Raw genomic sequence first — 24485 nt, 5'->3', positions numbered from 1 at the left:
TAATTCAGAAGTTAATAGTTTTTCCTACCTTTCTTGGAAAATTGAGAAATTTTATAGAAAACCATTGTAGAGCTTGAATGAATTTCAGTTTAGCCTCCTTATTTTGTAGGAAAGATTACCAATGCTTAAGTTTACTGACTGACTTAAGGTCACACGGCTTGGAAATCAGGTCTTTGTGTGTGTGTGTGTGTGTGTGTGTGTGTCTTTTTGCTATTTCTTTGGGCCGCTCCTGCGGCACATGGAGGTTCCCAGGCTAGGGGTCGAATCGGAGCTGTAGCTCCCAGCCTGCGCCAGAGCCACAGCAACATGGGATCCGAGCCGCGTCTGCGGCCTACACCACAGCTCACGGCAACGCCAGATCGTTAACCCACTGAGCAAGGGCAGGGACCGAACCCGCAACCTCATGGTTCCTAGTCGAATTCGTTAACCACTGCACCACGACGGGAACTCCGGAAATTAGGTCTTATTTTAGGTATGAAGTCTCATACTGGTAAACCCCAAGGAATGCTGTTATGTGGCTTCTGGTTTATATTAATGGATGGTATATGACCTCTGACTTACATATTTACAAACTGTCCTATATCTAAGATTTCCCCTTGCCATTAGAACATATAGTCAGGGATTATGTCTCATTCATCATCATATCTCTCCAGAAATGATACCATGTCTTATATATAGTTAATATCCATAGTTATTTTGCTGTCCTGTGTTCATTATTTTCCTAGGCTATTATTCTGTAAAAGATAATTTTAAAACAAAATAGCTTAGCTTCGATAGCAAATAGGTTTTATTTTGTCTCCATTTCTAGTGAATTGGCAGTAGCTGTGTGGAGGAGACTTTTGAGATCTGCTGGGGTTGGTTAGCAGTGTCTGCACAGGCATAGGATCAGAGAAACCAGTGCTTTCTTAGCTGATTTATATGATTCTAAAGAAGAAAGAGAATTTTAGACTACAGTGACCAGAACAGGCTCTGGGAAGAATTAAGTCTCAAAGTATAGGATGGATAGAGTTCGGAGACTATAGGCAAAAATGAGATAGAATGCCACTGGGGCTGGGGATGAAAAAGAAATTGACTATTCAGAAAGGAGAAATATCATTAGGTTACATTAAATATAATTGAAGGAAAACAATTGGTGAGTGTGTTTGATACCTATCCCTGTGCTAGATCTCCTTTTTACAGGAACCCTGGAGACTTTCTGTCCTGGTTGGCATTCCTTACTTTTCCTTTCCTAAGATGTTTAGGGTTTTTCTAGTCTTCCCATACTTATGTGAACCATCTCATCCCAATGCTATATCTGCCTTAAAGATATGAAAGTTGTGATATAACTTTATTTACAATTTTATTTCAATATTGTGTTATAGGAATTCATTGAAGAACATCTCAATTGTTATCTACTCAACATTATTAAAATAACATTAAAAATTATTTGGCTATAAAGTACATAACTCCAAATTACATAACGATTTTTTATCTTCCAGGAATCCCCTTCTGGTCGAAGGAAAGCTCTTGCTACCAGCAGCATCAACATGAAGCAGTATGCAAGCCCAATGCCAACCCAAACTGACGTCAAGTTAAAATTCAAGCCATTGTCTAAAAAAGTCGTATCTGCCACTCTTCAGTTTTCATTATCTTGCATTTTCCTTCGGGAAGGAAAAGCCACGTAAGTTTCTTTTATCACATAAACTGCTTCAGAATCTGTTTTAAAACATGGTAGGTAAATAGCTTTTGACTCAGTAAACTGGCCACTGTTAAGAACATCCTACCGCATACCAATCATTCTTGCCATTCTTTGTTTCAGAGGGTGAGTTAGATGAACTCCTTGTTATTTATAGATTCTTTTAAGTCTAGAGAATGAACAATAATATAAAAGTGAATACAGCATTTTCAAAATTTAAATTGTATTTTTTAAAGTGTCTGTTTTATATTTCAGTGTCTTCAGTGTAAGTAGTTGTACTCTGAAGTACATAGTTCAGTTTGTAGAGCTGTTTGATGCAACTGACGCATGAGAGGAACCAAAAACAGAAAGTTTAGGGTAAAAGGAATGAAAGAACTAAAGGAACTTTTGCCAATTTGTGTCCTTTGGCTCAGCTTTCCAAAAATTATATATGGAGGTACAGCACAGTTAGATAACTGTTTTTCTATAACCATTATCTTCTTGAAAAATCACCTCTTAAGCATTGGATAGGCCTCATACAAAGATAATTCCTACACCCAGTTTTAGTCTCCTAAAACAATAAAATTCTAACTGGTAATGAGGTGTTCATACCTAGACCAGGAAAAAAATAGTAACACTTATTGTAGTTGTTACATACAGTCAAGTCAATGGTAAGTGCATGTGTTGGCTGTAGCAAAAGGGTTAGTATCTACTTGGAGTGGAAGATCACTGAAAGGAGAAAGGGAAATTCTATGCTTAGGACTTAAAAGGCGATGGGAAGAAGGCGGCTATGAACACTTCAGTCTAATCTGCATCACAGTTCTGAATGTGTTTGACCTAGTGGAATGTAGTGACTATAATTGGCCATGTCTATTTGCCTGATGAAACTGGATTCTGTGCGTCAGGCACAATGAGATATTTGGCACTCATCTGCAGGGCAGCAAATGACTTGGTAGATAACAGTAAGCCCCTTCTCTGGAAAATTGGCTTCCAAGTGAGTGTGGTAGAGAGACAGTGCAGGATGGAAGCAACTAGTCTTTCGTTTCAGGACTTTAATTGTAGACTTAAATATTGAGAAATTAAAAATAAAGACCTTACCTTGAAGCTAAGTCAAAATGAAAGGAAAGGAAACACAGGAAAAAGAGAGAAAACAAAATCAGAGAAGATCCTTTGAAGGCGGACTCCTTTCCACTGGTCAGAAGCAGTAAGTGCATTAGCATCATTCATGGGAATTTGGGTGACAGGAAATTCAAACTAAATGTCTCAATCTGAGTGGAGAATTCTCTGAGCTTCCTCTAAACTTAAACTTCCTCTCTACCTCCTCACCTTTCCCAAAGAAAACGGTTCAGGATTAAAATATAGGAGGTAAAATTAAGCAAGTGAACATTTTAAGAATAATATTGTATATTGAAATTATATCCCAATGATAGGTATTCAGTTTGTAAGGTATTCATATAAGGTAATACAACTATTTTTATTCATTCAAACTTTGTGCCACTAAATTTGTTTTAAAAAGGGGAACTGATTTTGTAACTCTAAACTTATATGAGGTAAAATGCAAAAACTTTCTAAAACCAGCTTAGTCTGTAAAATCATACCATATTTAAAAGATGTGTCTATTAACAAGCATTACTTTACAAAAGAAGTTTTTTGTTTTTGTTTTTATTTTTTTGTGGTAAAAAAATGAGAAAACTGTGTTTTAGTTTGGTTTTCTGAGTCTGGGAAAGTATACTAGATTGAAATTTAGTTTATGTATATCATGTCGGAAATATGTTTCATAAACTGTAGTTTATTTGAAATTTAAGGTGAAAATAATAAAGAAAACTTTATTTAACATTAAAAGTATTTAATTACAAATTTATATTTAAAATACTTCAAGATAAAACATTTTTACATTTTATCAAATATATGGTATTTAACTAACCCAGATCATTTTCTATCTTCTAATTCTTAAAAAGGCTACACTGTTGGGGGTGCTTTATCAATCACTGTACTTTTTTAACTTTAGGGGAGTTTTTTAACTCCCTTAAGAAAAATGCACATTTAAATTAAAGTGTAATTTGCAGAGCTTGCCTCCTCTTTTTACTTCAACCCACAAAACCAAAAGGGTTAATGGACTTCAAATTAAGAATTTCTATTCCAATTCATTCTGGAAGTTTGAATATTTTTAAAGTCTAGCTCTCATCTTTATTTGCAAACTGTCCCACTGTTTTATGAAACAAGTTTTTCTTTCCAGACTTCATAATTAGAAAACCATACTTTAATTGCATGACGAGAATTATAGTCTTTCATAAATAATCTAGCACAGAATTAAACTAACTCCTAACTGGTTAGTTTTTAATCCTGTTTGCTTTTTATTAATTAAACATACCATTTAAAAATTAATGAATGAATATATTTTTCTATGATGAATATCAGAAATATAAATGGTTATATTTATACTAGTTTTGTACTATTTAAACTGTCTTATTAACACTTAGAAAGAATATGTTAATATTATTTTCTTAAACAACCCTTTTTTGAACAATGTCGTTTAATAAACTGTATGTTATCGTTGACATAGGGATGAAGACATGCAAAGTCTGGCTAGTTTGATGAGTATGAAGCAGGCTGACATTGGCAATTTAGATGACTTTGAAGAAGATAATGAAGAAGATGATGAGAGCCGAGTGAACCAAGAGGAAAAGGCAGCAAAAATTACAGGTTGGTTTTATTTGCATTAAACTAAAAGTTTATCTTTTTCTTGTAGAGTTGAAAAACTCATTCTTGTTTCTCAGGAAAAAACAGTTTCACTAATAGGGTATTTTTTTTTCTTCCTTAAGCCTTCCTAATATACCATTTAGCTTTCTGGAAACTTAGGTGCTGATGGTAATAACAGATTTTAGTACTTTAAGATCAAGTCCAAGGCTAATCAAGAAGCATAAAACTTTATGGAACTACTGATTATAATATAAAGTAGCCTAAATATGTTCGTACTTATTTTGTTATGTATGGATGAATCCCTCTAAAAGTAGAACTCTGTCTTAAGGGCGATATGAGGAGATGCACTGGCTACCTTCTCCTAGCTCATGTTCACTTGTTCACATAAATTGTATGGACATCCTTTGTTTTGAATTTGTATACATCTCATGTATCTTTATATCTAGAAACTTCCATGCAAGTATTCCTTATAGTTAGTTTGATGAAACTACTAACATGGTAAGTAGTGAGAACCTGTTTTAATTGTTCGATAAATGTTTATCAACAATCTAGCAGTCACACTTAAGGAACTTATGTTATACCTTTAATATTAGAGTGAAAATCAAGCACTACATACATGCTCCTTTCAGCTAATAAATTCCTCTTAATTTCTGGATTGATATCCCTTGACTTCTATCATCTATTCACCTCTTGGTGATTTTTCCAAATTCTTTTGGCAACTCTGGGGCTCATCTCTTGGCTCTGCCTCATTTCTTATTATATAGAGGATTGCCATGTGATCACATGGATGACCCATTTAATTTAACTTCTTAGTCAAAAACTTATTTGACCTCCTCACTTCCAATGACCTGCTCTTCCACTTTACTTCTAAAAATCTGTTCTAAGGAGCCAATCAGATTTGTATGCAAAGGTAGATGTTGTGTCTGAGCAAATGTCATAAATTACGGTTGACCTTTAAGCAACACTAGTTTGATCTGTGTAGGTCCACTCATTTCGCATATTTTTCAAGAGTAAGTACTTCAGTACTGCACAATTTGTGGATGCAAATATGGAGGAAATACTATAGTACTGAACAGTACTGCATGCTCTGTGGATGTGAATATGGAGGAACCAGGTATATGGAGGGGCCATGGATGCAGAAGGCCAACTATAAAATAAATGTGAATTTTCCACTGTACAGAGAGTTGATGCCCCTAACCTCTGTGTTGTTTAAGGGTCAACTGCATTATTTTCTAATTTATGAGTACTATTTTGCTTTCTTATTTAACCCAAGAATGTTTAGGAGAATGTGCTTTGTCATGGGCTGTGTTTATTTATTTCTAGTTTAATTTCATTCACATAAGATTCAGAAGCCTGCCATATATCAATTTTTTAAAAAATATGATTGAAGTGGTTTTCTTTGTAGTGTAGATATGTGATCTGTTTTTGTAAATTTCCCATAAATATCTTTTTACATGTATGTTCTATTTGTTAGATTCAGCATATAGCTATTGGACCAAACTTTAAATTTATATTGTTTAGTTATTTATATTAATATTCTTTTTTGTATTATTCACCAATGAAAGATAGAGAACTTCAGCCCTAAATTATTTAGTTGATAAAAATTTATTCTCTTAAAGCTTCATCGTGAATTATAATTTAATGCCTCTTGCCTTGAATTTTTGCCTGATGTTGATATTTATAATCCATGCTTTCATTGTATTTGGTGTATTTGTCACTTTATTTTTGTCCTCTCTGTGTTAAATACTTCTCTCTCACCTAACTTTCTAGTCTTTGTATTTTAATAGTTTTACTTCTTGATAACTGATATACTTAATTTCACTTAACATTTTTACTTTCATTTGAGAATTTTCTTATTATTTTTTCTACCCACTCCTCAGATTGTGCCATTCTCAAATGTTCTTTATTTAAGCATGTTTTAATAGAGTAACTCAGAGTTACATATCCTCTATTTTTATTTTGGAATAGCAGCCTCTAAAATAAATAAGCCAGATAATAAATGAATGAACCTATATTTTTCTACTAACATTAAAAATGAAATAAGATGTGTTGGCTCACTTTGTATAAGATGAGAGATTCAATATGATTCTTTTTTCTCTTTATTTGAATCCCTCCCTCCAACCCCTCCTGGGTAAATATTTTTATTTCAATAACATTTTTATTTCTTTTTTAAAAACTATATACAGACATTTGCATTGTTTCTAATGATGTCAGCAAAATTACACAATGCTTTCTAAAATGCCATGTCTTTCCTGTCCTTGAGTTCTTTTTATTTGGCTAGTTGTAGTATTTCAAGAACATAAGTTGGTGTTCACCCTTCCTTTACTACCCTCAGTGACCTTCTACCTATCTTTCAAATTTTAATTCTTTTGCCACATATTCAGAAGCCTTTCATGCCCATTCCCTCTTAAGGCTTGATCACTCTATTTTTTATGCTACTATTGTAGCATTTACTAATGCAGCATTTTTTACAGCATGAGTTTTTTAGAATTCCAGTGGGATATAATTTGATCTTTTAATTAGAGACTCTGGTTTGTTCTTTGTATATGACTTCTAGTTAAAACTAAATCACAATTAGGCACTAGTACCATAAGTAGCAATGAGAAAATCACACATTTTCATAGTCATAGCTGTTTTGAGCAATGTTATACTTTTTAATCACAGCAATGGAGAAAAAAGGTGATAACTGCATGTCACAAGTTCTGTGCTGGTATTGTGAGGAAAAGAAAGCATCTTATTTTTGAGCAAAATACAGATTTAATGAAAGGATTCAATAATAATTAGATTTTATAGCTGAATTCTTATCTTAGTCCATTTGGGCTTCTAGTTTTTCACAGTTCTGGAGGCTGGAAGTCTGAGATCAGGGTGTCAACATGGTCGAGTGAGGGCCCTCTTCTGGGTCACAGACTTCTCATATTCCTTACATGGAGGAAGGGGGCAAGGGAGCCCTTTTGAGCCTCTTTAATAAGGGCATTAATCTCATTCATGAGGACTCTGCCCTCCTGACGTAATCACTTCCCAAAGGCCCCTACCTCCTAATATCATCACATTGGATATTAGGATTTCAAAATATGAATTTGGGGAGATACATTCATACCATAGCAACCCTTATTGCTTAAACATACACATAACACCTTAATTTCTATAATTCTTACTGCGGAAGGATAACTAAAATTTGGATAACTAAAATTCTCTGACCTTAACTGAAGTAATTATTTTAATGCAATTTGTCATGATCCAAAATTTCTTTTGAATGCTATTATTTGTATTATTATTTATTTATATATTTATTTTCCTTATTTTATGAAATTCCTTTAAGGTAGAGACTATGTTCTGTTAATTTTTTCATTTCTAGCTTCTAGCACATTGTCTGAAACACAATGAGAGTTTAAAATAGGCTAACTGAAAGGCCATAAATGGGTGAACAGGCTTCCCTCTCCTATTGGAGCCCATATTGACCATGCTGGCTTATTATCTTGTTCTATTCATTTTAATCATATTCATCTTATATGAAGTGGTTTCATTTAATGGAAGGAATGTGATCTGGAGTAGACATATAATTCAAACCTTAGTTAATTCTAAGGCTCCTTTCCCAAAGTAATGAAAATTAAATGTGTACTGAGAGTAACAAGAACCTACTGTATAGCACAGGGTAAATGACTCAATACTGTGTAATAACCTATATGGGAAAAGAATCTGAAAAAGAATGGGTATATGTATAACTGATTTACTTTCCTATACACCTGAAACTAATACAACTTTCTAAGTCAACTATACTCCAGTAAAATTTATTTAAAAAAAATAAAATGTGTGTTGAGGGAGCATAGATAGGTAGGGATAGTGGGTGATTAGATTCATGTCCTAAGTCGATAAATCCACAATCATTGTAACATATTTATGCTTTGGTGTTACATTTTTTTTTTCTCAGCATTTTCTGTTATATTTGCAGAGGACAATCACTTAAATCAATAGTACAGCATGTTATGGCAGTTGTTTGGCTTCCTTAGTTGCAATTTTTAGCACATGTAAATTCCATTCCAAAGTTAACTTACAGCAATATTTTTTAGCACCAGCACTACCGCTCTAAAAATGGTATTTTTATTTACCAGATGAAGTGGCAATAACTTCAATGCAGCTTACATTTACTCTTCCTTGAAGCTTTAAAAATTGTTGACACAATTTTTATAAAGGAAGGACTTATTTTAAATTTTACCTATATTAAGTACATCTTTATATTATAATATAAATGCATGAAATGCAATCACAGTGTATCAATAAAATTATATGGCTTTATTAGTTCCTTAACTAAGCTGCAAGCTTCTTGAAGGAACAGACTATTAGGATTATTTTGGGTATATCTTAGATTGACAGCTAGAGGCTATTCATTTAGCCCATACTCTTGTGGAATATTGCTGCAAATCAATAGTAATTGACAAAAATATCTTCTAAAATTACAGAAGTTGCTCGAAGGTAAAAATAAATTCATGGTATCTATATTTAGACTGGTCAAAAGTTCTTACCCTGTCTGAGACAGAATTCACTGCTCACTGGATACATATTTTGGGACTGGCTCTTAGGCAGGAACCTCTTATTGAAGTTACCTGTAGAGATGTCTTCTGAAGAGGTGCAGCACCCATGAATGCCCAGTTGGAAAAATCACTGAAAGGTAGTAGATTTGAGTGATAGATCCTGGAGTTGCGAAAACAAAGCCTTTTCATGGAAAATTTTCTGTAGTTGGTATTAGAAGTTACATTTGGTTTCCAGACAATTTAGTGTCTCCATCTCAATGGCAACCTCACAATGCTTGAACCAGTATTTGGTAATATGACCACCTTTGGAATTCTTGTTGAATTTCTGAATATACACCAATAGGAAGGGGAAGGAAGACATGCTGAATGAATGACAAAGTCCTACTGAATAGAGCTCAGAAAGTTAGAGTTCAAATAAAGCAGTTTACAACAGAGCATTATTGGGAAAAACAGACATCATGATACACCTGAAAGGCCTCTGGTATACTTATCTTTGCCAAGATAACAAGGATTCTAGTCAGGCTTAACCAGACATTCAGACTCACAGGACCTGAATAGGCCAAACTTGGCATTAGATATTTAGGAGGATATTGGACAAGACATAGCATGGCGGAAGAGCATTCTTTCACTGGAGTTTTCACAGTAGCCCAAGTACTATTTTTTGACCTCTGCCCCCAAATGACAACTTAGGTACAAGGAAACAAAATCCATGTAGTTGGGAGCAGGGATTACCTTGGGTTAGAATCTTCATGCTGCACCAGGAACTGATATCTTTTATAGCAGCTTGATAGGTATAGTATCCAGGGTCCTTGTAAGGGACATGCCCATTTATAAGAGTCTTCACAATCATAGAAGTTTCACACAGAGAAGCTGTGGCCTTCCATCAGATATATAGTCCATTCAAAGTCCTCTCATCCAGATCTAATTTATAAATCAGAATTTATTTTTTACCATAAACATTGTTTCCTAGTATTTGTTAATCCTTTTCCTGTAGTTAGTAAAGTGAATTCAGGAGGAGGAAGAGAGAGTGACATATTGGCTACTTCAAGGAACATCATCTTACAGCACAGATGGTAGTAGGGGAGATAACAGTTCATACTGGAGGATGTGGAGTTGATTATGGTATGACTCAGCCCTCTGAGATTAAGTGTCCTACTTGCTAGGGCTATGAATGGGGACAAATAGGTCTCTCTCCTTAGATTAAAAGATTCCTCAGAATAAATGTGAGCTCTGGTTAGAAAATACATACATTAATTTGCTTCTGGTTTTTACCTGGGCATTTACCCTCTGGTACTTGGGAGACTCATGAACAAAATATAGAATTACTGTGGATCCTATAAAGTAAAACAAAAACAAAACAAAAATGGCCACCTATTTTGAAGATCACCTGAAGGATGAGAATTTCTGGAATACTGCATCTGTTATTTAAGTTGTTAAGGTTGGAAAATAGGGTAGAAGCAGAGAGGTAAGGGCATTTCTGGTCCCTTGACCTCATAAGTTTCAAGTTACCTCTTCCTTAAAGGAGTTTAAGACCCTAGGATGAGACTCATTTCTTCCTAATGTTTAGAACTCATATGTGTCATTTCAGGGAATAGTGGAAGTGGCAGAAGATACAGATTACAAATTCAGCCTACTTTCTGTGTTATTCTTAGGCCCTAATGCAGCTTTGTTTGTACTAATGAAAACTGAACATTCTAGCACCCCTTGTAAAACTCTGGGAGAATTCTGTGTATACCGAGAGCTCATCTGACAGGGCCAGGATAGAAGTAAGAGCTCTGAAGGAGAAGTTAAACACTCTGCAATATTTATTCAGGGAAGGAGCCAGGAGACAATTAATATTCTAAGTACCAATATGCATTCTTTAAGGATTTATCCCAGGGATGCAAGTTTGGTTTAACCATATTAATAGATAATGGAGAAAAACCATGTAACCATCTCAATAGATGCAGAAAGGAGCATTTGAAAAAACTCAATACTGAGTTTCTCAGCAAAGCTTTAACATAAAGGAATTTGTTCATTTTGATAAATGACATCTATGAAGAGCTACAGCTAACATCATATTTAATGATAAACCAGTGAACGCTTTTCCTTCAAAAACTGGGATCGAGGCACTATATTGAAAATTATAATGGAGATCCTAGTAAGGACACATGATACAAAATCAATGTAGAAAAATCTTATTTTTATATATGAACAAAAAAATTTGGAAAATGAAATTAACAAAATGCAATTCCATTTACAATGGAGGCTAAAAGTAACATAGACTACTTAGAAATAAATTTAACCAAAAAATGTGGAAAATCCTCTGCCCTGAAAATTGTACTACATTACTGAAGATAATTAAAGGTCTTAATAAAAAGAGCCCTGTTCATAGATTAGAAGACTCAATATTTTAAAGTTTTTTTTTTTTTTTTAAAGATTTTTATTTTATTTTTTTGTCTTTTTGTCTTTTGTTGTTGTTGTTGCTATTTCTTGGGCCGCTCCCGCAGCATATGGAGGTTCCCAGGCTAGGGGTTGAATCGGAGCTGTAGCCACTGGCCCACACCAGAGCCACAGCAACGCAGGATCCAAGCCGCATCTGCAACCTACAGCACAGCTCACGGCAACGCCGGATCGTCAACCCACTGAGCAAGGGGCAGGGACCGAACCCGCAACCTCATGGTTCCTAGTCGGATTCGTTAACCACTGCGCCACGACGGGAACCCCAGAAGACTCAATATTTTAAAGATGTTACTTTTTCCCAAATAAGTCTATAGATTCAGCTCCATGTCATTCATAATCTTAGCAGGATTTTTAAAAGTAGAAATTGAAAAGCTGATTCTAAAATATTAGTTGAAATACAAAGGAACTGAACAGTCAAACAGTCTTGAAAAAGGACAGAATTGTTAATATTACCTAATAGCAAGATTTACTGTAAAGTTATAATGATCTAGATATGGTATTGGCATAGGACAGACAAAGCAATGGAACAAAACTTAGAATCCTGAAATAGACCTAAACTTTCTTGGTCAGTTAAATTTTGGGAAAGATGCACCACAATTCAGTGAAGAAAGGAAAGTATTTTCAACAAGTGATGCTGAAACACCTAGATGTCCATATGGAAAAAAAAGCCTCAATTCCTCTCAGCATACGCAAATATTGACTCAAGGTAGATCATGGACCTAAACATAAAAGCTAAAACTATAAAGCTTCTGAAAAATAAAAAAGTATATTTGGTTCTTACATTACACAAGACACAGAAAGTAATAACCATAAAAGAAAAATTTGATAAATTAGACCTTATCAAAATATTATGATAATGTATGGGCAAGTCAAAGATGCAGAAAAATACTTATAAAGCATATATCTTACACAGGCCTGTATCCAGAATAGATTTTTCTTAATGTCCTACAACTCAATAATAAAAAGACAACCCTATTTTTTTTTTTTAATGGGCAAGAATTTTCACACAGAAAGATATATCATTAGCCAATAGGCATATGAAAATGTTTTCAGTGTCATTGGTCATCAGGGAAAAGCAAATTAAAATCATCATGCGACAGGACTCCATACCCACCAGAAGGGTTAAAATATAAAATACTGGCAATAACTACTAAATGTTGGTAAGGATATGGACCAACTAGAACTTTCATCCATTGTTCATGGAGAAATATAATGGTACAGTAACTTGGGGAGGTTCTTATAATACTATGTATATCTACCCTCTGACCCAGAAATTCCACTGCTTGTTATTTATCCCCCCAAAACGAAGACATATATCTTCAAAAAAGACTGGTACAAAAATGTTTATAATGTTTGTATTTTTAATAGCCCCCAGTTGAAAACAGCTCAGGTGTACATTGTCAGGAGAATGGCTAAACTGTATTGTATTAAATTCATGAATGGAATACTATTTAGTAGTAAAAATGAACTATTACTATGTTCAGCAACATTGATGTATCTCAAAAACATGCTGAATGAAAGAGGATTTACATAAAAGAATATATACTGTATAATTCCATTTATGTGATCTTCTGGAAGAGGCAAAACTAATCCTATGTTAAAAACATTGGAATAGTGATAGCCGGTAGGTTTGGGGATTGACTGGAAAGAAGCATGAGAAAACTTGAGGAGCGGGATGATGCAATGCATCTTATGTCACATGGATATATACTTGTCAAAATTCCTTGAATTGTACAGTTTAACATTTGTGCCTTTCACAAATGTGCATAAGTAAAATACTACAGATAATGTAAAAATTATAATACATGTTAGATTAGTAAGAAAATGATTTCTGATTAATTGATCTACTGTGTGGTAGCTAGTCTTCAAAGACTGTCCTCTAATGAAACAGCCCTCCCAATATTCATGCCCTTTTGTTATCCCCTCCCTTTTTTCTGGGCTGGCCCCATAAATCACTTTACACTATTGGATTGCAGTGGGGAAGTAACACTTTGTAACTCTAAAGCTAAGTTATAAAATGCCTTGTAGTTTCTACCTGGACCTTTCAGAGTGCATTTTCTGGGGCACACCACCTGCCATGTAAAAAGTTCAGCTACCCTGAGATTGCTATGCTGAGAGGAACCCAAAACTACCCCTATGGACAGGCCACCTGGAGAGAGAGAAAGAAAGTAAAAGAGGCCTGGCCAGCCTCCAGTTGTTGCAGAACTTCTCAGCTGGAACACCAAGAATATAAGTGAAGAAGCCGCTTTGGACATCCAGCCCAGTACAGACTTTCAGGTGACTTTCCCAAGCCACCATCTAATTGCAGTGAAGCACCCAGCTGAATCCCATCAACCCAAAGAACTGAGAGATAATAGTTTGTTTTAAGCCACCAAATTTTAGATTGGTAGCTGAAACTATAACATTTCTAGAGATAAATGGAACATATTGTAGACAGATACATACATACACACATAGATATATAGACAGACATAAGATAAACACAGATTAAAAACAAAATTGGGAGTTCCCGTTGTGGCGCAGTGGTTAACGAATCCGACTAGGAACCATGAGGTTGCGGGTTCGATCCCTGGCCTTGTTCAGCAGGTTAAGGATCCGGCGTTGCTGTGAGCTGTGGTGAAGGTTGCAGACGCGGCTCGGATCCTGCGTTGCTGTGGCTCTGGCGTAGGCTGGTGGCTACGGCTCCGATTGGACCCCTAGCCTGGGAACCTCCAAATGCTGCAGAAGCGGCCCTAGAAAAGGCAAAAAGACAAAAAAAAAAAAAAAAAAAAAAAAGCTAAAATTTAAAAATAGAGTATATTATATGTCTTTCTGCCTTTATAAAAAATTGTGTTATGACTTTCATCCACTTCATTCATTCATTCATTCACAATGTATGTTAAGTACTCGCTATCCTGAAAGAAGTATTAAGAGATAAATGATGAACATGACGTGGATGCTTAGCTATTTAATTTCATTTTTTTGTATATTAAGTATGAGAGGGAGGAGTTCCTTTCGTGGCTCAGTGGTTAACGTATCTGACTAGGAATCATGAGGTTTCGGGTTCAATCCCTGGCCTCGCTCAGTGGGTTAAGGATCTGGCGTTGCCGTGAGCTGCGGTGTGGGTTGCAGACGCGGCTCGGATCCCATGTTGCTGTGGCTCTGGCGTAGGCTGGCAGCTACAGCTCCGATTGGACCCCTAGCCTGGGAACCTCCATGTGCTGCTGGTACAGCCATAGAAAAAACCAAAATAATAATAAGTTATGAGACAGAAATGTCTAGGGTCTCTAAAGTGGATATTCCCCCCTAGACAGTTGGAAATTCAATACTCACCACATGAATTATCTGCATGTGTATGTTAGTTTAAGTCAAGAGAGTAGATGGCTTCTAAGAAAATTAGATTTAGAGGAGAGAAAAGGAATGACAACATGTGATTGGATCCTAGGGAATAATAATATTTAAGAGGAGGAGTGGAAAATAGTTATTATTAAAGTAGATCAAGACAGAATATCAAAGAGAGATGAGGGGAATCAGAGATATAGCATTCTGGAAGGAATAGAAGGAATTTCAAGGAGGAATTGGTTAATTACATTTATTCATACAGAAGTCAAGTATGATAAGAGCTAAGAGGTATCTAGTATATTTGCCAATTAGAAGTCATAATGGTGACCTTGGTGAGAACAGTTTTTGGAGGATGGACAAAGGTAGAAATGGAAACAGATTGCAGTGAGCTGAAGAATAAATGGTAGGTGAGACATCATAGACTATGTTTTTAAGATATTTACTTATAAAGATTAAGAGAGACTAGCCAAACTAGAATGGGCTAATGGTCGAGAGGCTTTTTTAAAATGTGGGAGCAACTTAATCATATTAATAAGCCACTGAGGCTTACTAATTAAATAAGAAGAAGGGGCTGAAGATCCAGGGAGACTGACTACTCATGTTTACTTTTCTGCCTGAAGCTGTCCCTCCCTTCCCTATTATGATCTGTTAATGAGGTTGAACATCACATTATTAAACCTATTATATGCACAGATAAATTGTTTATGGGCTGAAGCCTATGAGAAAGTGACATCTTTGGGAACTTGATCTCTGTCAAGAAATTACTATTTTAGACCATCTTAAAAACAGATATACCTGTACTGAATCTTATTATAGCTTGGAGAGAAGAATGAGGATGCTGCAAGATTTGCAGGTATGTTCTATTCTAGGCAGTCCATCCCCCACCTCCATCCCCACCCCCACCCCCACCTTTTAAGTCAACTACAGACTTTCTTAAAAGGAAAAACCCAGCTATTCTTCATGACACCGCTTCCATCCCTCCTGTTTTTGGTTCAGTGTGATAATCTCTGGTGGTCAATTTTTATCTTCTTTTTACCTTCCTAACAGTAAAGAAGAGTCTCAAATTACTTGACCCTGTGCTTCGATTGCCTGCCCCTAATTTTGTTTTCCTTTTTATTCTTAGCAATGTGAAGCAAGTCCAGGTTGATACACTGCTATGATGACTAAATGCTACACTACAGGTTTATTGCTCAATTTGAATAGTTGCTAGCACAGAAATTTTTACTGTTACATAGTATTATTATCATTTTCCAAAGTGTAAAATTTTGAGGGAACAAGGCTTTAATCAAGTAATAAAATGTTGTATAAATAAATTGGGCCAGGAAATTTTTTGGTCAATATAGCATATTACTGGGAAACTGTCCCACTTAAAAAATTATGGGGATAAATTTGTGTTTTAAGTCTTCTTTTAAATTTTTAACTTATTTTTCTGATTATAAATGTAAAACACATTGCAGGAAATTTTGAAGAAACATAAAAGTAGAAACATAAACCTTTTTTAAAAGGAGAAATATGACAAAATTATGTATTTTAGGCTCTGCACCCATATATGCAACTGCCAGTTGAATGACTTTCATAAAAAATTTCACAGGCACCAGTAATTGGACATGGCCAGACTGAATAGCCTCTATTGCACTGCTCACACTAATATCCACATAGTCACCCAAAGGAGAATCTTGGCACTTATCCTAGATTCCATTCCCCCATCCCCATGTCAAATTAACTATCAAGTCTTTCTTCTTAATTTATTATTTAATTAGCAATTATTTATTAAGTGCCTCCCTTCATGGAGCGGTTGTGTTGAACTTCTCATCTTTTTGCTTCCTATCCTGTTTTTCTCAAGTGCTGCTACCATGTTGCTCCTGGAATGATGTTTCTAAAATATGTATTTTATCTTTTAGTGGATTCACAGAGCTTTCTGAGTAAAGTTCGCATTCTTTAATTTGGTCACAATGATCTTCATACTAGGATTGCCAACCTCATCTCCTTCCATTCCCCATCCCTGGCATCTTAAACCCCAAACATCTTGCCATTCCTCAAGTGCATATGTTCTCATTTGCTTTCCTATCATCCTTGTGGAATGCCTTCGAGTTTCTCCTTTATTTTGATAATAACAATGAGGAGTTCCTTGCTTGCCTAGCTGTTAAAAGATCTGTTGTTGTCACTGCTGTGGGTCAGGTCACTACTATGGTATGGGTTCAGTCCCTGGCTCAAGAACTTCCACATGCTGTGGGTGTGTCCAAAAAAATTTTTTTAATGTATTTGTCTTATTTTTGCTCAATACGTTCTCCTTGAATAAATCTAGGAGACCTTCCTGATCTCAGACTGAGTTATATGCCTCTCTTTCATTTTCACATAGCCTATGATGCCTATCTCAATCATAACATATTTATCATACATTGTATACTGCTTTACCTGTTTTATCTGTCACACAAAAGTATGAACCCATGAGGGCAGTTACTATCACATGTGTATAACAGGTACTTGAGAAATGTTTATTTAAAGATAAATATTGTTTATAAATAAATGATATTTCTTTGGAGATTACGTCTTTTGATGATTTGGATAAAGATTTGCATACCAAATGAAGGGAGCATTACCTTTTCACTCTTAATATAATTGAAAGTTTTAGAGGCAAAAGTTCTAGGAATTAAGTAAGAATTTATTTAAGCTATGGACACATAGAGAAAACTAGGATAGGGAGGACAACTTGTCATCAGTGACAAGACTGGAAATAAGAAATTAGGTTATTAATGAGGAAATGGTCATCAGTGGTTTTATTCTATTTATTTTTTCATCAGTGGTTTTAGATATCACCAAAAGCATGATGAAGGGAAGGAATTATTCTAAGCGTTCAGAAAAATTACAATGTAAATAATTTAGTCATGTAATAGAGTCATCTTGGTAGTATTTAAATAAATGTCTACATTGTACTTAAAGGTTTATAATGGAACAGTGATAATGTTTTCAAGGATAGGATCAGATTTAATGTTTCTTAACGGTTCCTTATATTGCTTATTATATAAGGCGTTTGAATAAATGATTAATTTCTACTTTCATTGAGATTACATTTAAGAACATTAAGTAAATAAAATGTGTAAAGAAAACTACAAATCTTTGAGCATTATTTTAAAATGTTTTAATGTAGCAATTACAAATAACATAGAAAACAGTGCAAATAAATGATACTAATATATGTAATGAAATGTGGATATTAATAATAATTCCTCAGGATATTTGTGAATTAACTCACAACACATACAAAGCCCTTTCTACTGCTTAATATATGTTAGCTGCTGCTATTAATAATTTTTTCATAATTTCAAAGTTAAAAATAAGCCATCTACAAAGTATTAAAAATACAAAACAGAATGAATGAAAAAAAATCAGTCATGTGCTTGTAGTCACATAGCACTGATTCTTCTCTTCATTATATTTCCCTAAGATTGAAAAGTTACAATGACTAGTAGTGAAGGGTAAAGGATCTAATTTAAGAGTAAACTCTGCCTCCTGAGGAATTTGCTTGGTTTCTTTGAATCAGAATAGGGTTTAGAATTATTGGCAGGATAAAATGAAAGAAGATACTTTATAAAGGCAGATTATTTAGCTTGTATTATTCACATTCAAATTAAGAGTTCATTTGGTATTAATTGTGTTTACGCTTTATTTTCTACAGTGTACTTTGACTATCTCAAGCAATTTTATTCATGAAAAATATATTTCTCATTTGGACAAAGGAAATGAATAGGTTTATCAATTTTTCATAAGTATTTGGCACAAAGATCTATAAAACAATACATTATTTCTGACCACGTAATATTCTAGTAATCATTATTTGTTTCAGTATTAATTTATGTCTTTGTAAATGGTAAATTCTCTGAGGACAATACTATGTCTGTTTTTTTGTCATCCTTGTGTCTTATTCATGGTGCTTGGGACAGAGTGATAACTATTTATTCAACATCAATTGAATGAATGAAGAATACCTTATTACAACTGTGTATTTTATTACTTGGTTCAAATAAATTTAGAATTTGTACTTTGATTTATAATGTTAGAACAGTATTTTTATGCTGAATTTACAACTATTTTCTATTTCTAACCATTTTCTCTATTTCCCACTGAGTGGTCTGGATGGATCTATTTGGTTTCTCCTAATACCCAAAGTTATTCCCAGGTTTTAACTTTTGAAACAGCAAGGATTAACTAGAATATTCTAGTAGGTTCTTATTATTTTATTCCAAGCTAATTTTCACTCAGTGAATCATAATTTCACATACTCAAAGTTGTCCAAAATATATATGACTCATGTTAAAAAAATTCTATTTATGCACAAAGTGAATTTTTATATTAAGATTTTTTCTATCTATTCCTGTCTTTTTAATTCTGTCTCTTACTGGCTAAATTATAAGATATCCTAAAGCAAATACTCAAGAATTCCCTTAAAAGAACAAATTCCCTAGAGAGCAGGAGTAGAAAATAGCTATTGCCTGCTTTTCTTATTTTGTGCTGATATTTAAAATTCTAGAATATGAACAAGTGCTTGTTATGTTCATGATTCATGTAGATATATTCTTAAAACCTTAGTTTAAAATTAGAATATTATAAAACAAATAGTACATATTTCCTCTGGTGTCAGATGATATTTCTTATTCTATTTTTAATGCATGTATTTAAAGTACTATTTTACAAATGCAAAATGTGGTTGCTAAAAGCCAGTGTCAACCTTTTGGGTTATTATCTTTGTTTTGTGTTTGTTAACATAGTTGTAATAGTACTAATATAAATTTTAATAATAAAATGTTTTCTATTTTAAAATATGAGTATGCATAACTTTCAGTTAAATATATCTATTATAGTTTATCAAAATAACATCCTCTGAATGTATTCTCTTGATTAACCAAATATCCCCTCTCTTTGTCTTTTTGTGTAACAGCATGCTTCTATGGCTCTTTATTTAAATGACCTTACCTTACATTTGTCTTGACTGGCTTCTGTTTACAGAAATTGTAAACCAATTGAATGCTCTGAGCAGCTTAGATGAAGATCAAGATGACTGCATAAAGCAAGCAAATATGCCTTCAGCTAAATCAGCCAGTTCCTCTGAAGGTCTAAGAGCTTTCTTCCTTTCTTTCTGCTTCTGATTGCCTGTATTTACTGTGACTTGCCACCTCTTGACTTCTGTCTATACTTAGCTGTCAGTTTTGTCTTTGTGTTTTTTCTTTGATAAGTTTTCTTTGGTAATTTGTAGTGCACCAACAGGCAATGACAGAACTTATCTTTAGCAAAGCCTCTATCAGGATCCTTGATAGGCAGTGATTTAAAACATCTTACAATAATTGGTCATATAACATGAAATATTTCTATAGTTAGTTTATTGTAACAACATTGTTTTAAAAATATTTGCTTGTGTTAAATCTATTTGAATTATTCATATTGAAAAGTGAAGGATTTTTTTTTTTTCAAAATCTGCATTAGTACTTTTTTATTGGATCAAATTAGATTTAGGTAAAAGTTTCTCTAGTTAATTATATGATATTTTCAAATTAATATGCATATGTTTGTTTTGTTTTATTTGAGTATGTTGGTATGCTACAAAATACTTGTATGTCATTCTCTCATTGGTTAAATGCAATATCTTATTATTTGCAGGTATTATTAGTGTGAATTTTTATAATTTGAGATATTTCATGAATGAACAATAATTACACTTAACAGTAACCATAGTGAACTGACATATATGTTTATTTTCAGAGCTTATCAACACACTTAACTTTTTGGATGAAGCGAAGAAGGACTTGGCCACTGTGAATTTAAATCCATTTGGTGATCCTGATGTAGCAGAATTAAATCCATTCGGAGATCCTGACTCAGAAGGTAGCAAGTTTTTTTCTTTTAAAGTTTTCATATAGCCAAGTTCTTTTGAGCTGTAAGGGCAGGAAGAGAAGAGATTTTCTTTTAAAGACTTATAAAGTAAATTTTGTTTCTTTGACAGTATTATTTATTCAATACCACTTGCAGTTTATCAACACTTCTGGGTAGATTGTATTGAATGTTTTTAAAGAAAAAAGAAAGCCTTACATAGGCATTTACTTGGGGCTTATTTTTTAAATTATTTGTTAGTTTGGTCAAATAATAAAGCTCTGATGTTAGAGATAACAATATTTTACTTAGCCAAATATAGTAAAGTCTCATTAGTTTGGCTTATTACCAGGCAAGGTCAGACTGTGGGACATATACCCATACTGCAGGGGAGGTGGCTTCTCCCTTCTTATAGCTCCTCCATCCTCACACCTCAGTCTGAGGAGCCCCTCTACTCCCAACTCCAGGTCTCTGGCTGAGAATTATTCTCAGTAACAAGGGTAAATTGTGCATGTGACTATCACAGAGCAGAAAGAAGATTGAAAATCACTCTTGTCATATAAACAACATACATGTAAGGAATAAAGCCAAATATTTTTTTCCCCTGAATTTTTTTTTTCTTTTTTTTTTTTTGAGCAGTTTCAAACTCTTAAAGGTTACAAAAGAGCTGTTGAGGAAGAAAGAATTCTGTTGAATTAAACCCTGCTCAAAGTTAATGCAGGGATGAGTAACCCCTGTTTACATCTTTTAGACTGGTCTTATGAAGTCTTCATAAGCTTTAAAAAATTTTGCAGTTGCCTGTCGTGGTGAAAATGATGTTTCAACTTAAGCATTCATTCTGTTAGAGTTATATCATTTCATAATCCACTTCATCTTCTTCCTTTACTTTCTCCCTTCTTACCAGATTCTAAATTAGTAAGTTTAGATTAATGAGATTTTATTTTGTTTGTGACCTATATATATTTATGTATTTTAAATCTTAGCAGTTATAGTATATCTTAGAGGTAATCTAGTTCAGCTGCCTTTTTTCATAGAATTAGGGAGCTGAAGCCCAGGGGAATTAAGTGTTTTGAACAAGAACTTTAGGTAAATGGAGGTGGAGTTGGAGCTAAGATTGCTAATCAAGTATCTTCTTTTGACTATAAAGCTTCTCGATTGCATATTGCATAACCTGATTATGTTGCGTTAAAAAAACTACCAAATTATTTTGAGGCATGAGTATTTGAGCTTTTCATTTCAAAAATCAACTAAGTAATCTTTAGAAATATATGTATCTGTTTTCTGAAGTATAGAAAGGAGTAGCAGATATATAAATTGTATTTCTATTTAGGAAAGGTTAGAAAGTTTAGCCAACCTGATTCAGAATTTTTTACATGCCTATAGAGCTAAGAAAAAAATGTGACAACCAGTATTTTCTCTCTCCCTTTCTTTTTTTTTTTTTTTTTTTGTCTTTTTTTTTTTGAGATTTCTTGGGCCGCTCCCGCGGCATATGGAGGTTCCCAGGCTAGGGGTCGAATCAGAGCTGTAGCCACCGGCCTACACCAGAGCCACAGCAACGTGGGATCCAGCCGCGTCTGCAACCTACACCACAGCTCACGGCAACGCCGGATCGTTAACCCACTGAGCAAGGCCAGGGACCGAACCTGCAACCTCATGGTTCCTAGTCAGATTCGTTAACCACTGCGCCACGACGGGAACTCCTCTCTCCCTTTCTTTTTTTAAGGCCACATCTATGGCATATGGAAGTCCTCAGGCCAGGGAATGAATCTGAGCTGCAGCTGTGACCTACACCACAGCTGTGGCAACACCAGATTCTTTAACCCACTGTGCCAGGCCAAGGACCAAACTTGTGCCTCTGTAGCAACCCATGCTGCTGCAGTTGGATTTTTAACTCACTGTGCCACGATAGGAACTCTATTAGGTATATTCTCTATTAGGTATATTCTCTAATAGGTATATTCTCTTTAAATATACCCCTCTTAGAGACTTTGGAATAAGTATTTTTCTATTAAAAGAATACTCACTTTTTAAAAAATAATTTATTTTTATTGATTAAAAACTTGCATCCTCAAATAACAAAGGAAGTTAGGAAAGAAAAGATGTATTGTGGTTGTTTAGATGGTTTGTTTGTTTTGTTATTGTTTGCTTTTAGTTTCAATTCTTCTCCTAGATTCACGACATTCTGTGCTTCAGAGACACTTTCAGAAAGTTATTAGATGTATTTATTAGCTTTTATACGTATAATCTAATCTTAAACTCTCCTTTGTTGCTGGTTCTGTCAACTTAGATCTTGCGCTATAGCCTGAATACTTTCTTGTTTTTGGTTTAATAACTGAAGAACTTGCTTGGATCAATTTTTGTAATCCTCTACCTGCAAGTAAAAATATAAATCTTATTTCCATTGACAGGTTTTGTCAATTTCTTCAGCATTTGAGACTTGATATTTGTTAATAAAAAATTGAATAGGCAAAAACTCTGCAGTTTCTTCCCCTATAGAGAAAAGATAATGCTTCATTTAGATTAGTATAAAGATTAGAGTGGCATTTGGGTATTATCCTGGTGTTACAAAAGATACAGTTATTGAGTCTCTTCTCCAGCGTAGGCTGTATTTAAATCCATTTCAGTATTGATTTATTATGATTTTATGAACTCCCTTTCATACTTTATAATTGCTTCACCATGGTGTACAGAATTTCAATTCAGAGTTTTTTACTTTATTTGTTTTCTCAATATAAAGACAAAACAAGTTTTCTAGGCTAGTGTCTAAAATATGAGTAAAAATAATTTGACTCTAAAATCTAAAAATTGTAGGTTAATCAAGAGATTTTTATAGTAATTGGATTAAATTACTTGAAGTATCACTTATGAAAGTTATTTTTCTTAAAGATTTTAATAACCAATTTTCTATATTCTTCTAGATATTTTGTTAGAATTACATGGCATAAAGTTAAAATTACTTTTGAATTATTCTGTGAAGATCAGCTCTTTTAAATTTCTTTCCAATTTGGAAAATATATATCAATAAAATCCAAATTTTGAACAATTTTATTTCACATTCTAGTTTTGTTTTAAAATATTAATAACCAGGCAGTTCCCATCATGGCTCAGCAGAAACGAATCCAACTAGTATCCATGAGGATACAGGTTTGATCCCTGGCCTCGCTCAGTGGGTTAAGGATCCAGTGTTGCCATGAGCTGTGGTGTAAGTCACAGATACGGCTTGTATCTGGCATTGCTGTGGCTCTGGTGTAGGCTGGCGGCTACAGCTCCGATTGGACCCCTAACCTGGGAACTTTCATATGCTGCAGGTGAAGCCCTAAAAAGCAAAAATAAATAAATACATAAATAAAATATTAATAAACATAAAAGCAAAAGGCTGATACTAAGCACTTCATCAGTATTGGAGGATATGATATTGTTTTGCTTTTTGTGCTATGAGGTCAGAGTTTTATTTTTAAGTGTACCTTTGTTTGCAAATTTAAATTCGAGATAGTAAAACATAAAAGAATTTGGTGTAGCACATCTATCAGTTTCTCAGTATGATTTTTTTTTTTTTTTTTTTTTTGTCTTTTTACCTTTTCTAGGGCCGCTCCTGCGGCATATGGAGGTTCCCAGGCTAGGGGGTCTAATTGGAGCTGTAGCCACTGGCCTACTTCAGAGCCACAGCAACGCAGGATCTGAGCCACGTCTGCAACCTTCACCACAGCTCACGGCAACACCGGATCCTCAACCCCCTGAGCAAGGCCAGGGATTGAACCTGCAACTTCATGGTTCCCAGTCAGATTCGTTAACCACTGCGCCACAATGGGAACTCCAGTCAGCTTCTCAGTATGGTTTCAATGTAGTTCTCTGACTTCAGAATTCTTGTTATTCCTTTGCATTATTAAATAAGAGTATTGATTAGATATGAATTATATTGAAAAAAATCGAACATCTCACTAAAAGCTCTAAAGATTCAAGGTCTTGTAGCATACAGA

General features: G+C 34.3%; 1 protein-coding gene across 10 annotated transcripts in view; it reads left to right on the top strand.

Annotated features, from left to right (window-relative positions):
• EHBP1 (EH domain binding protein 1) overlaps positions 1-24485 on the top strand; it is a 354576-nt gene that overhangs the window by 149564 nt on the left and 180527 nt on the right. For 5 of the 10 annotated variants that reach the window (XM_021087469.1, XM_021087470.1, XM_021087473.1 and 2 more), the window contains exons 6-9: positions 1479-1660; positions 4218-4357; positions 19651-19755; positions 20401-20523. In XM_021087469.1, coding sequence (XP_020943128.1) covers positions 1479-1660; positions 4218-4357; positions 19651-19755; positions 20401-20523 — 550 coding nt within the window. Of the gene's footprint in view, positions 1-1478; positions 1661-1735; positions 2859-4217; positions 4358-19650; positions 19756-20400; positions 20524-24485 lie in introns of those variants that run through there. The other 5 variants (XM_021087472.1, XM_021087475.1, XM_021087476.1 and 2 more) reach the window with 2 other exon arrangements.

This window comes from Sus scrofa, chromosome 3 (assembly GCF_000003025.6).
Source record: "Sus scrofa isolate TJ Tabasco breed Duroc chromosome 3, Sscrofa11.1, whole genome shotgun sequence".
NCBI classification, from domain to species: domain Eukaryota; kingdom Metazoa; phylum Chordata; class Mammalia; order Artiodactyla; family Suidae; genus Sus; species Sus scrofa.
The sequence above is the reverse complement of the archived record's forward strand: the minus strand, read 5'-3'. Positions and strand labels throughout refer to the sequence as shown.